The 14,868-nt window shown below is 49.0% G+C and overlaps 1 protein-coding gene across 6 annotated transcripts in view; it reads left to right on the top strand.

Moving 5' to 3' along the window:
• Positions 1–14,868, top strand: part of LOC109313402 (ankyrin repeat and fibronectin type-III domain-containing protein 1-like) — a 538,031-nt gene that overhangs the window by 494,968 nt on the left and 28,195 nt on the right. For all 6 annotated transcript variants that reach the window (XM_019539945.1, XM_019539947.1, XM_019539944.1 and 3 more), the window contains 5 exons: positions 1,228–1,429; positions 2,163–2,370; positions 10,548–10,742; positions 10,942–11,055; positions 12,378–12,475. In XM_019539945.1, coding sequence (XP_019395490.1) covers positions 1,228–1,429; positions 2,163–2,370; positions 10,548–10,742; positions 10,942–11,055; positions 12,378–12,475 — 817 coding nt within the window. The remainder of the gene's footprint in view (positions 1–1,227; positions 1,430–2,162; positions 2,371–10,547; positions 10,743–10,941; positions 11,056–12,377; positions 12,476–14,868) is intronic.

Here is a 14,868-nt window from a genome sequence, read left to right as displayed (position 1 = left end):
CAGGCACCAAACAAACACGGAGCAAGAGGTGTCCCTGTGCACTGCACTGTTTTTAATTGTTAATGCTTTTTTATGGATACTTGCCTAAGCCTCTTTGAGTCCTGTCCTTATAGGAAAGTAGTAGAGAAACGGACAAAAGGGGTTGTTCTCTTTAGCCCAGTTTGGCTTGCAAGGCAGTCAGACAGGAATCCAAACCTTTAGCACATATCTGACTGGAATCTCAGAACATTTTTCATGCACTCAGCGCCCTATCACTGCTTTACAACTTTTTCAGATTCATGGACTTGCGACTGAAATGAAATGAAATTCATTAAGTTCCAGGCTGTTTATATTCTGCTTCCACGTGAGTGGAAACAACTAGTCAGTAAAAATGTATCTTTGGGGATATGGTGGTTTTGCTCTGAGATCCTTTATTGTTGCTTCTCAGCAGGGTAAATCAACCCATGCTGAGCTCTGTGCTGCTATAGCTAGACCGCCTGCCAGTACCCATCCTCCCTAATTTAAAACCAGCTTGGGCTTGTCTACACTACAGCTGTGAATGCTTCCACGTCTGTGCTGGAGACATTCCCTAAGCAAACAAATGCACTGTACTTTGCACACAGCAGATGAGTTAGGGTTGACTTGCAGTGGCCTTGGTTTAACTGAAGGGGACTCCTGGACCTGAATAGTGTTGCTTTTGGAGGTGTAAACCAGGAACCATTCCACAGAAGTCAGTGGCATAAGAGTAGGTCAGTGGTGTAACAGGAAGGGTGAGGGATGCAGCACCGCTGTAGATGGATCCGTCAGTACTTGCATATGGATTCTCAGTGGGCAGAGGCTTCAGTAGTGCTCTATAGGGCCTAACCTCTTTTGTCACTGAAAACAAAGGGAGCTGAATCAGGCCAACACAGAGGGACTTGAAAGTCTCACCCAAGTGCTGCTTTGTGTGTGTGAAGGAAGGATGGTCATGTGACCAGAGCACTGGATGAGGACCCAGCCAGGCAGGTACAGATTCTTGCCCTGCCATGGCAGTCCTGTGTGGCACTGGGCAAGTCACTGCCTCCCCCTGCATCCAACTTCTGTAAAATGTGATGGTGTGAAGATACATTCACTGAGGTGAAGGCAGCTCTGTATGCGGTGATGACAGGGCTTTCCAGGGTTGGTTTGAGACTAGGCCTCCTTGCAGTCCTGCCTTTGCTTCCATTACTTGCCAGTTAACTTGCTTTCGCTTGTCCCCCTGTTTGCTAGGTCTTCCTCACCTAAAATGACGCAGCAAATGAGGGACCTCCAGCTGGCTCAAGCCAGGAAGCCCCCAGGCCCCTCCTCCCCCAACGCTGCCAAGAGACTTTACCGCAACCTTTCAGGGAAGTTCCGCGTCAACTACACGTCGTTCGATGAGGGCAGCTTGGTGGGGAAGAGCGAGAAGGAAAAGCTGCGCAAGTCCTACCTTGTGAGTGCTATGGGTGGAGCTGTGCTGTGTGCCAGCTCTAGGACAGATAATGCACAAGCTGAAACACCCTTATGCTAGCATTATGCTGGCTTTACATCCATATGAGACCAATGGTGACAGAGTGGAGTGTTGAGGGGGCAGGGTCAGAGCTAGCCTCTGTCTTTCATGCCAGTCATGCTGGCAGCATCTCTGGCTGGAAGCACAGAGTATGTCAGCTTCCCCCTATCCAAGGTTACATGAAATTATTTCTCCCCAGTGCAGATGTAAGTGGCATGATAAATCTGACCCTATGGCCAGGGACCATGGCCTTGGTCTTTGTCAGCAGCATCTCACACAGTGAGGTCCTGGTCCATGGCTGAGGCTCCTGGGTGCTGTCACTACAATGCAAACACTAGACAGTATTGACTGCCAGCCTAGAAACCAGATGGTCCCACTTGTATTCTGTGCATTATGTTAGGCCTGTCAGGCATTAATAATTCAGCCCTTTTGCTAGAGCTACTGTAATGGCAAGGATTAGCCTTGTGGTAGCATCACGGCTGCCCTTAAGTAGCCTGGTTTGTCGGTAAGCATAGGGCTTGACTGTCCCAGCCCATCTACCCAGCCTGAATACACTGTGAAGCTCTTGCATATTTGATCACAACAAAGCCCAGCAAAATACTGGTGAGGGAGGAGGGAGCAGTTGTGAAATCCAGTCCGCCTAGCTCAGGAGACCTGATTTCTTGTGTCATTGCAGTTTCAAGGCAATGCTGCTCTCTTTGAGGCTGTTGAACTGCAGGATCTGGACAGAGTACAAGAGCTGCTGAAGCAGTACAGCCCAGAGGAGCTGGACCTTAACACCCCTAACAGTGAGGGTCTTCTGCCATTGGATATTGCCATCATGACCAACAATGCACCCATCGCCAGAACCCTGCTTCAGGCCGGGGCCAAGGAGAGTCCACACTGTAAGTTGCCATTGCAGGGCATGTGTCACCACCTTTCTCCAGTTTGCTCTCCTGTTTCTCCAGGTGTCTGTCTGTCATAGGGTCCTGCAAGAGCTCTGCTTGCCAGAGTATCTAGGAGTTGTTGTGTTTAGGGCAGTATCTTCCCCCCCATGAGAATTCAACCCTACTGTGCTGAAAGTAGAGAAGAAGGCAGCAGCTGAGGACCTGCAAGGGTAAAGAGAGCAGGCAGCAGGTGTAAGAAGAGGCACAAAGGGAGAAGTAAGGAATTCTGAGGGTTATCAAGAAGGCAGATGCCAGGAAATTGTTGCCATGGGGTAGTTCATGACCGTATATCCAATGGCAACTTCTTAAGCCAGGAGTGAACTAGATAGCAAGAGAAATCAGGAGACATTTCTGTAAGGCCAGGTACATCAGTATGAGGAATGGACAACCAAGGGCATCCAAAGAGGCTGGGACTATGAGTATAAAGTCTTATGCTTTGTAAAGAAAGAATGAGGGAAAGCTTATTGAGCAGTGCATTGGGGAGACCAAAGGAGGAGGTCTACATGCACTCAGTTGCCCTCCTGACACTGGCAGTGCATGCTCTCTTAAAGTGCCTCCTTTCAGTGCTTGCAGCTTGCTCACTGCAGCCATATTGGTTGGTTAGGGGTAAAGAGGACTGGCCTGAACAGAGAAGGTGGGAAATCATTGATTCTAGAGTGATCTTGTGATCACTGCTAGCAGTAGAAGCTGTAAGTGAAGAATTCTTGGATGATTTGTCTAGCATGGAGTGAAGTGAGCTGAGTATCCTCAAAAAAGCCATGAGTACTTTGTCCATTACAGCATGGAAATTGGGTTCCAATTGTTTAGATGAAGCCATTTACTTTAATCTGTACAAAGAAATCCACCTACACAGGAGACCCTTGCATATCTGCAGGGGTTATATGATCTGACCCTTGAGAAACCTTCCAACCCTGACTCAGTCAGTTCTGACTTCGAGTGTGTATCTATGGTTAGCCTTGATCACCCATCCCTTGAGTCAGGTTTGCAGTCCACTGTGAGCCAAGAAGCTGTGCTGTGTTTGTATAAGGAGTGTGCACTTGCATACAGCACATTATGGGCCTAGTGGGTGAATGGCACAATGGAATGATAGAAGACAATTTCCAATGGCAAGGGCTTCAGATGGAGATGCTGGGTTTTCTGTACTTCTATGGAGCAATCTGTACTTCTAGGGGTGATCTGGTGGCCACCTATAAGTTTATTAGAGGTGTTCACCAGGATCTGGGGGAACATATGTTCACCAGAGCACCCCAAGGGATGACAAGATTGAATGGTCACAAACTCCTCTGCAACCGTTTCAGGCTGGACATAAGGAAGAACCTCTTTACTGTCCAAGCCCCCAAGGTTTGAAATAGACTGCTGCTGGAGGTGGTTCAAGCACCCACTTTGAACACCTTCAAGACACTTTTGGATGTTTATCTTGCTGGAATCCTATAACCCCTGCTGACTTCTTGCCCCTGGGCAGGGGGCTGGACGCGATGATCCTCCGGGGTCCCTTCCAGCCCAAATGTCTGTGTCTATGAAATCTATGAAAAGGAAACCAGCAGACTCCGCCTGAGGAGGGTGGACTGGGTTTAGAGTAGCTTCGAATATCATTCCTTGGACATAAACAAAAAAAGCACAAAAGAAGCAACAGAGGAAAAGATTCACTACTGAGTGCTTGAAAGACCCTGCTAGAAGCATTCATCTCTAGCAGAGTCTCAGTGAGAAACTCTCCAATCTCCTTGGTGATCTTGACACCGCTGATCACTGGGAGAGCATCAAGAAAGGCATCCACAAGGCAGGTGAAGAATCCCTAGGCTTCTCCACAAGGAAAGTTCAGGATTGTTTTGATGAGAGTGATAGGGAAATTCAAGCTCTTAGTGACAGAAAAGGGAGATCCTGCAAGGCTTGGCAGAATGATATCAACTCCAAACAGAAGCAAGATATGTAGCACCACATTAAAGCCAAGACCCAGAGGAAAATTCAAGAGTGAAAGAACAAGTGGTTGGAGGACAAAGTGAGAGAGATTCAGAAGTTTGCAAAAGTCATGATATGTGTAGTTTCTTCAGGATGACCAAAGCTGTCTATGGGCCAAGGATGCCAGGAGCTGCCCCTTGAGGTCCAAGGATGAAACAACACTCTTTAAAGACATCTCCATCACCAATGTGAGGTGAAAGGAGCACTTTAAAGAGCTCTTAGACCAGGATCCTAATGTTGAATACAATACCATCAAAATCATTCCACAGTATCCTATTAATTACTCCTTGCAGATCCACCAACTTATGAAGAGGCCTTGAAAGCCGTTAAACAGATGAAGAACAACAAAGCATGTGGCCACAATGGAATAGCAGCTGAAATTTATAAGGAAGATGGAAAAGAGCTCTCTCATTAACTCCGTGCTGTTATTATGAAAGTTTGGAAATGTGAACAGATTCCCAGTGACTTGAGAGACACCAGAATAATTACCATATTCAAGAAAGGAGATGGATTGGATTGCAACAGTTCTCATGATATTGCAGTCCTGCCCATAGCTGGGAAGAGCCTCACTTGCATCCTCCTCAACAGACTCACTCTCCTCACTGAGGAGATTCTACCCAAGTCCCAATGTGGTTTCAGATCACTTAGACATAACAATAGTTATGATCTTCGTTGCTGGAGACAGCTGCAGGAGAATTACCACAAGCAACACTGAAATCTTTACATAGTCTTTGTTGATCTAAGGCCTTTGATTCAATCAATAGAAAGGCCCTATGGAAGATCCAAAATTTGTTACCATCGTCAGACTTCTCAATCCTAAGCAATCCCTCGGAAAGGGCCCCCTTCACTATTAGACCTGAAATCAAGCAAGGGTGTGTAATTGTACCAGCACTCTTTCCCATCCATATCACAGCTATTCTGCATCTCATTGCTGACAGATTTACATCTGGAGTCAGCATCCAATAAAAACCTGCACCATGCATATAGGCTCGGTAGTGCTATGCTGGTTAGCTCTACAGGTAAAAGGGACTTGGGTGTCGTGGTTGACCACAAGATGAACATGAGTCTTCAGTGTGATGCTGCTGCTAGTAAAGCAAGCAAAACGCTGGCTTGCATCCATAGATGCTTCTCAAGCAGATCCAGGGACGTCATTTTCCCATTGTACTCAGCCTTGGTGAGGCTGCAGCTGGAGTACTGCATCCAGTTTTGGGCTCCACAATTCAAAAAGGGTGTGGAAAAGCTTGAGAGGGTGCAGAGAAGAGCCACGCGCATGATCAGAAGGCAGGAAAACAGACCTTATGATGAGAGGCTGAGAGCGATGGGGCTCTTCAGCCTGGAAAAGCGCAGGCTTAGGGGTGATCTGGTGGCCACCTATAAGCTTATCAGGGGTGCTCACCAGGATCTGGAGGAGCATCAGTTCACCAGAGTGTCCCAAGGGATGACAAGATCGAACGGTCACAAACTCCACTGTGACCGGTTCAGGCTGGACATAAGGAAGAATTTCTTCACTGTCCGAGCCCCCGAAGTTTGGAACAGACTGCCACCTGAGGCAGTTCAAGCGCTCACTTTGAATGCCTTCAAAACACATTTGGATGCTTATCTTGCTGGGGTCCTATGATCCCTGCTGACTTCCTGGCCCTGGGGCAGGGGGCTGGACTCTGATCCTCCAGGGTGCCTTCCAGCCCAAATGTCTATGAAATCTATGAAATATTACATGGATAGGAATCTCTTTAATATGAACTGGTTACGTTCCAAATGCAAGATAACCAACACTTCCATTACTGATCATCAGTACACTGATGATTGTGTTGTGCATGCCCACTCACGCCCTTGTTATTAGAAACAATGGCCATAAACTGAAAGAGAGCAGATTTAGATTGGACATCGGGAAGAAATTCTTTATAGTGAGGGTTGCCAAAATATGGAATAGGCTTCCAAGGGAGGTGGTGTTTTCCCCTACCTTGGAGGTGTTTAAAAGGAGATTAGACAAGCACCTGGCTGGGGTCACTTGACTCATTCCTGCCCAGAGCAGGGGGTCAGACTCAATGATCTAATAGGTCCCTTCTGACCCTAGAAAACTATGAAATCAGTTGAAGAACTCCAGATCGCTCTTGATTGCTTCTGGTAAGCATATAGAGTGTTTGGACTTTCTGTCAACTTCATTAAAACCAAGGTACTATACCAAACCACCCCAAACCAACCAGATGCTCCTCTGCATACTACAGTTAGAGGGCAATTCTTGGAGAATGTTGAGCATTTCCCTTAGCTGGGTAGCCACCTTTCCCAAAAAAGTATACATAGATGACAGAGTCAACACTGGATGAAATCTGCCAGTTCTGCCTTTGGATGTCTCTGAAATCATGTCTTCAATGATCATGACATAGGACCCAAACTAAATGTCTTGTCTACCAGGCTACTGTCATCCCTACCCTGTTGTATAGGTGTAAAACTTGGATGATCTATCAGAAATACTTGTAAACTTTGCAGATTTACCACCAGTGATGTCTTTAGAAAATCCTCTGACCCAGCTCAGTGTGCTGCGGTCATTGTGCAATATGCACTGGAATTTAATGCTCTGTGCTAATAGCATGTGTAGACATGCCCACTGATGGTCAAATGCAATTTTAACATCAGTATCTGGGAGACTCAAGCACTGAATAATCCCTGATGGCACTGTAATACACAACAGGTAATCACTCATTTTGAACAAACTTGCCTCACTATGGAGGCAGGTAGACAAGAGCAACAAAAGTAAAGAGCTGTGACCCATCATCACCACAGTTCCCCCCTCCTCCCAGAACTTAACCTAAGCAGAGCGGTCAACTACCCAGACATTTGCTGGGAGGAGCAGACAGCCAGGTCTGACCACTCACGTAGGTTCCTGGCTGTATTACAGGACCTTCACCTTATCCAGGAAGTGCACAGCCCCACTAGGGGTAACACCTTGCTGGATCTGGTCCTGACCACGGGGGATGACCTGGTGAGGGGACTGCAGGTCCTTGACCACCTGGGCAATAGCCATCATCACCTGCTGGACTTCACTGTCCAACACAGGGTGTCAAGGGCTTACACCAAGGGTAATGCCCTTGACTTCAGAAGGGCCAACTTCAATGAGCTTAGGAGGAGGCACTGAGGGCCCAGGAGGTAGAGAAGATGGGAGTCTATGAGGGATGGTCGTACCTTAAGGGGGCGATCCTCCAGCCCCAAAGGATAACAGTCCCTGAGAGAAGCAAGGGGCATAAGAGTGCTCAGAAACCCCCTTGTTTCAGCAAAGGCATTCAGCAGTGCCTAAGGACTAAAAGGGTGTTGTACAACAAGTGGAAGGGAGGAGCTTTCACCAAGGAGGAGTACTCCTCCTCTGCCCAGGAGTGTAGGAGGGCTATTAGGAAGGCCAAGGCAGAGGTGGTACTCAGGTTAGTGTTCAGGATTAAGGACAACAAAAAGTCCTTTTTCAAGTACATTGGGAGCAAGAAGAGGGCACCAGGCAACATAGGGCCCCTGCAAGACTCAAATGGTAATCTTGTGGCTACGCCAGACGAGAAAGTTGATATTTTTAACAGTTTCTTTGCCTCTGTTTTCTTGAATGAGGACTGGAACATCCCTCCCGGGGATAGCTCTGTCAGGCCTTTGGTCAGCGCAGATATAGTTAGGGAGCCTCTGGAAGGGCTAGACATTTTTAAATCTGCAGGTCCAGATGTCCTCCACCCAAGGGTGTTGAGGGAGCTGGCAGGGGTCATTGCAGAGCCCTTGGCCCAGCTGTATGAGCATTCGTGGTCATCTGGCCAGGTGCCAAAGGATTGGAAACTAGCTAACGTGTTCCCAATTTTTAAGAAAGGGAGGAAGGAGGACCCAAGTAACTATAGGCCTGTAAGCCTCACCTCGGTGCTCGGGAAGATCTTGGAGAGAATCATCAAGGAGCACATCTGTGGGGGGCCAGCAGGGCAGATCTTGCTCAGGGGCAATCAGCATGGGTTCATCAAAGGCAGGTCCTGCCTGACCAACCCGGTTGCCTTTTATGACCAGGTGACTAAATCCTTGGATGATGGTGTCGCTGTGGACGTAGTCTTTCTAGACTTTAAGAAGGCCTTTGACACTGTCTCTCACCCCATTCTCATCAATAAATTAGGCAACTGTGGCATTGATGCCTGCACAGTTGGATGGGTAAAAAATTGGCTGATGGGGCACACCCAGAGAGTAATGTTGGACAAGTCGTACTCAGCCTGGCGAGATGTGAGCAGTGGGGTCCCCCAGGGCTTGGTCCTGGGGCTCGCACTGTTTAACATTTTCATCAGCGACTTGGACAAGGGGGTTGAAAGCACATTGTCCAAGTTTGCTGATGACACTTAAGATGTGGGGTGAGGTGGATACACTTGAAGGGAGAGAGAGGCGGCAACTAGATTTAGACAGACTACAAAAGTGGCAAGAGGTGGAAAGGGATCTTGGAGTCATTATTGACTCCAAGATGAACATGAGCCGCCAATGCCAGACCACAGCCAGCAAGGCCAGCCATACCTTGTCATGTATCCAAAAATGCATCTCAAGCCAGTCGATAGAGGTGATACTCCCTCTCTATGTGATGCTGGTCAGGCCGCGGTTGGAGTACTGCATCCAGTACTGGGCACCGCACTTCAAAAGGGATGTGGCCAGCCTGGAGAGGGTTCAGAGTAGGGCCACCCTCTTGGTGAGATGGCAGCAGGACAGGCCCTATGAGGAGAGACTGAGGGACTTGAACCTGTTTAGCCTTGGCAAGAGGAGGCTGAGGGGGGACCTGGTGGCTGCCTACAAACTCATTAGGGGAGATCAACAGGAAATAGATAGAGCCCTTTTCTCCCCAGCACCACCTGGGTTGACAAGGAACTATGATAATAAGCTGATGGAGAATGGGTTCAGGTTAGAGATCAGAAGGCAATTTTTTACAGTTAGGGTGGCCAAAACCTAGAACCAACTTTCTAGGGAAGTCATCCTCGCCCCTACCTTGGGCAAATTCAAGAGCAGGTTGGATGATCACTTGTCTGGGGTCTTGTGAACCCAGCATTCATTCCTGCCAGTGGCAGGGGTTCAGGCTAGATGATCTGTTCAGGTCCCTCCTGACCCTAGCTACTATGAAACTGTCTGCCACATATGCAGTTGAACATACAGATCTCAGATCAGCCTCCTCAGTCATCTACAGACTCACTGATGAGTACCCCTTTACTACAAGATTGTCACCCCTATATCAAGGGACGGCCACCAGTGCCACTGTAAGTCACTCGCACAGGTGGGAGGACTGAAAGCAGGTTGGACTCTAACCAAAATAATCTGTTCGGCTTTATAGATGACACCAAGCAGCAAGAAAGGGGGCTGTCTCTATATTCTAAGGTTGGAAAGAGGAGGATTTGTTACAATTATTCAAACAGACAAAGCGACTGCCACTTATCCTGGAGTGTGGGATAGTCCAGGACTGACATAGTGGTTAGAAATGGACAAACCTTGAGGTCTGTAGAACAGATCAGTGCTGTTCAGGTGCCTGAGCTGATCATTTCTGTCCTAATGGTTGGAGGAGCTGTCTCAGAGTTACCTGTCCTCACAAATGGCAAATGCATGAGAAGAGACAGAAACTTCCATGCTCTGAAAAGGTTTACTTTGGATTCAGCAGCCAACTTCTACAGCCTGTGGGAAGGCTGTGGTGGCCACTGTGATGAAAGATGATGGCAGTACCAATAGGGGATTGCTTGCATTGAGCCCCAAGGAGCAGCACTACACCAAGGGGCAAGGATAGGGAATAGGGCCCAGCCAGGAGGTCTGTCACTACATGGATCTTCTGATTGAGGACTTGCAGTAGTGACTACGGTGCAGCTCTGTGTCCTGTCTTGGAAGAATCCACCTCTCCCAAACCGTCATGAAAGCCCACTTGCTCCAGTTCTATACATAGGAGCAGGGACTCAGTCCTGCTTCACCTGGGATCCTTTTTTCATTATGAGTCATTGCTAGCCCCCTGTGATGCTGCTAGGAGGAAGGAAAACAGGCAGGGTTCCTGACTGAGGTACTGCTGGATAGGAGAGACCAGGGCATAAGGCACAGCATAGAATCTGGGTCTGATGGGGGACTGTGTAACATCGGCCGTACCTAACTGCCCTGTCTTCTTTTCTGCTTACTTTCCTGCTCACGGTGTCTACATGATTCCTATGGCCCACCCCCAGTCATGAGCTTGGAAAGCCGTGCCCTCCACCTGTCAACGCTGGTGCGGGAGGCAGAACAGCGAGTCAATGAGCTCACAGCTCAAGTGGTGAATGAAGCCCCCAACACCGACTGCTCTGAGAAGGAGAAGCAGCTGAAGGCCTGGGAATGGCGCTACCGGCTGTACAAGCGCATGAAAGCTGGGTTCGAGCATGCACGTGAGTTCCCGTAGAGCCTATTTATGGCATGGGAAGTGGGACAGGTGCCCAACTATGAGGAAGTGGCACAGTGGGGAATGGGCTGGGATAAGTGATGATGCCCGCAAGAGGATTGACACCTGCCCTACAACGCCTCCTGCCACCTTGGCTCCCTATAACCAAACATTCCTGTACCTGCTTCTGTGCTTTCTATCCTCAGGTGTGCCAGACCCACCAGCTAACGTTCACCTCTCCGTGGCCAGTAGCACTTCTGTGCAGGTTACCTTCTGGGAGCCCCTCAGTGTGAACTCAGCAGTCGTCACCAAGTACAAAGGTAAGGGCCTCAGAGCACCCGGTATAGAGTATGTGGGGCCAGGCATAGAAGGCAAGCTTCTCCCCAGGAGTAGGAAGGAGGCCTGGCCTAGAGCAGAGGGTGCCAGACAAAGCCAGAGACATTGACCTGCAGTTCCTAGCCCAACCAATGACTGTGACTCCAGCTGAGTCATTTCCCTTCGCCAGGCTTGTTTCCCCCTCTGTCAGTGGTGGTGAGACTCAAGTGCTTCAATACCACTAGGCATTGTGGTGGCAGAAAAAGCTAGGCATTGTGATGGCAGAACTCATGTGAGTCCATGGCAGCCTAGTGAGTCTGTCTGTTGCAAGGAGTTATGGATTCTCTTTTTTCTCTGTTTCTTTGACAGCTTTTGATAAGGGATACAATTTCTCCAGGACTCTCCTTGGTGGCCTTGTATGTTGTCATGTTAGACACTGGCCAAAAAGTATGATTATCCATCTGTAGATATGTTGTCAAGACCATGTGGTGGGTTTGTCTTGGATTCCAGTTCAGGAATGGTCCAGTTCAGGACCTGGAAACCTCATAAAGTTTCTCTGCATATCTGAACTTTGCAGCTGGTCCCTTCTCTCCATGAGCTTATTCAGGGTTTTCCCAGACCCGGGGACCAGTTTGGTCCACAGCCGATCATTATGATCCAGTCTTTTCTCCAGACCGATGCCTGGATCCCACAGGAATGAGGTTCATTTGGCACTAGTACCTGCTCCTACAAAGCCATTGCCCACACTTCCATTTATGAAACTATGAAACTATAAATCCAGCATGTCCTGTAGTATCTTTGGCTTTCACAAGAATTTTCCTTTAAAAGGCACGACAAATCCTGACAATCTACTTGGTCTGTTCCTCACTCTCTGTCTCTTGCATTTGCCTTTGTCTGGTCCATCTGTCTGTCTCTTTTTCTTTCCAGGCTCATCTGTTTGTTCTGCCCGTCTGCCTGTTCATCTTTTTCCATGACAGCACTGTGTCTGCTATGGCAAGAAACACAGTTGAGTAGCAGACCTGGTCATGGGACTCCTACATTCGTATGGGGATTGGGGGTTCTCCATGCAGTCATCTGTCATTCCAGTTCACCCCTTCTTCCCCAGCACCATGGGGCCTGTTCTCAGACATGTTTTCTAGCATACTCATCTGGTCTTGCAGTATCCAGTTCTTTGGTTTCAGTGTCAACCCTCTGCAGCAGCTGTGTCATCCCTAGCAGCCTAGTGCTCTACTCTAGCTCTGTCAGCCTGTCAAGCACTACAGCCCTCCCCTTGTTGATTAAAGCCTCCCAATTACCAACAATGCCATTGCGCTTATTTTGTTTGCAGTGGAGTGGAGCTGCTCCCCAACCTTCTCCCCGCCTCTGGGGGAGGCTGTGATCGACAAGCTGAGGAACCTGCACTTCACCATCCGGGGGCTGGTGTCGGTGAGTTCATGTGGCACCACCTTCTCTCTGTCTCTGGGTCATGGCTCTGTCAGGGGGGCAGACAGAAGCCAGTCCTCAGGCCAAGCCCCTCAGCAGTGATCTTCTGCCCAAAGGGAAGCAGTGCCAGAGTTATGTGAGGACAGCTCAGCAGAGCCATTGCCTTTTCTTCAGCTGGCATTGCCACACCCTTGTCCCACTGCACCCACACCCATGGCTGGTGTCCACTAAGAGTGATATTCATCCAGGTGCAGAGCTTGGTACTAAGGTGAATTTTATCCAAAATGAATCTCAGAGAGGAGGGGAAGCATCACTGCTCCAAACCATGCAAGCTGTGGGAGGGGAAATACCACAACATCCAGGGCCAGGTCTTGAGCCAGGGAGCTGCCTACAGCCCCAAGAAGTGGTGTGACAGGTGCCTTCTATCAGCATCCTGCACAAAGCTGTTTGGTGATCAGTTTGGGGCCACATTTTCCAGGGAGAGGCCAGCAGGTGGTCTTGAATGCTGGCTCAGATCTGGGCACTCATAGCTCTGATTCCCCTCCATCTGGTTGCCATGGGCAAGAGTATCTACAAATAATGAGTCTAGACCTCCGTCTGCAGCTATTCATGTTCATAGTGCCTCTTACAGAGAGACAAGGCAAAGTCAAAGGAGTGCTAAAAAGATAAGAAACAGAATTGCACAGTCTTGGACATGTGTGTGCTCATGCTGTGAATACACAGTGAAGTTCCCAGCTTGGCATGGCTAGTTGCAGGGCAGAGGAGTAGACCCTGTGGCAGTGTGTGCCAGGAAGATCATTATTCCATTCTGGGACCACTTTGGCTTCTGTGTTCCTGATCACTTCCAGATTAACACACTGATAGCGTAGGGCTAGGTTCAGCTTATCTTCCAAAATCACTTGTAACTTCATGTGATTGATGCCCTCTGCTGCATATAGGCTTATGGCCTCAGAATACCAAGGGAAGATTGTATTCTGGGCACAACCTAGCCCAGGGCTAAGTTCAGGCCCCTGATGCTGTAGGTAATTGCAACTGTGTTGAACCCGTAAGCCAACACTGGTTGGCTTAACCTGTGTTCTCTTCTGTGATAAGCCAATACAGTCCCTGGAAAGGCCTCAGACTCTGCAAAGATCATAATAATGCAAAAAACGTTGCCAGCTCCATAACCCTAGAAGGCTTTTGGTCATCATATAAGGGGTAGTACTGTTCAAGAAGGGGGCATGGCCAGGGCAGCCAGGGTGCACTCAGGGTCAAGGTTTCCCTTGGATATCCATGCAGCCACCCTTATTGTAAGGACAGGGCTCTGGATCAGGGAGTGCCCTGAATACTGTGACCCCTTCTACCCAAGTCCTGTGCCTACCTTTTGGTGTTTACTATGCAAATTACAGATTGTTGGAGGTGATGTATCCTGCTCTAAATCACACCCAGAAGGAAGGCATGGCTCATCTTGGTGCACTGGAGAGAGGGCAGTCGCCATCATCACTCTGTGCATGACATTTTCTGTATGGCTCCAAATCCCCATGAGAAGATCAGTCTTTGTGAGACAGGAGGGTGGCGTCTGTCCTCAGCTGCACAGCCTTGACTGCTTTTGCAGGGGAGGGCACAGGGAGAAGGGAATCTCCAGGCCTGCAGGATATACATGGCTTTCTCAGGCAAGAGGGAAAATAGGTTCATTCACTGAGCATCTGATTTATCCTGTCCCCCACTCTGCTCCTGTCTCCATCCGTACTCCCCCTAGCCCATAAATCAGGGGCTAGTTTCACTGCCACCTGCAAAGATCAAACCCTCTCACCAGTTCCGTAGCTAATTGGAGATGAGATTCAGCCTCTGTTTCCAATGCTGAGAGCTTAGTAAGGTCATGGGCTGGTTTGGGCCAGGGCTTCCTGCTGTTTTATCTCTCTGAGAACCGCAGGGCCCGCGCTGCCTGTCAGCTGTCTCCTTCCCATTGTGCTGTGGATCAGTTCCAAGAGCATGAACTGGAGCTGGGTCTTGTGCGCAAGTGTTTTGCTTGACAGCAAATTTTACTGTGGAAGATGGGGCTGTTGTTTGAAACCTATACCCCAAGGTCTCCTGCCCACACCCCAGCCAGTGCACAGCATTCCTAGCTGGAGCAAGTCTCAGGAGGCAGAAAGGTTCTAGGGCAGTCATCCCCAACTGGTCAATCCTGATTGACCAGTCCATCTTGGAGTCTCTTTTAGTTGATCCTGGGGGGCTTGGTATGTGTGCATGCCCCCCTCCCCAGCCCAGCAGTTCAGTTTTGGGGCGGGAAGGAGTGGGGGCCAGATTGAGGGTGAGGGAGGGACAGTATGGCCCAGCCAGGAGCAGGGGAAGGTAACTGGGGCCCCAGCCCTGCCGGGGTGGTGGGAGGAATGGAGCCTGGGACATGTGAGTGGCTT

Source organism: Crocodylus porosus, unplaced genomic scaffold (genome assembly GCF_001723895.1).
Source record: "Crocodylus porosus isolate Cpor-Errol unplaced genomic scaffold, CroPor_comp1, whole genome shotgun sequence".
Lineage (NCBI taxonomy): Eukaryota > Metazoa > Chordata > Crocodylia > Crocodylidae > Crocodylus > Crocodylus porosus.
The sequence above is the reverse complement of the archived record's forward strand: the minus strand, read 5'-3'. Positions and strand labels throughout refer to the sequence as shown.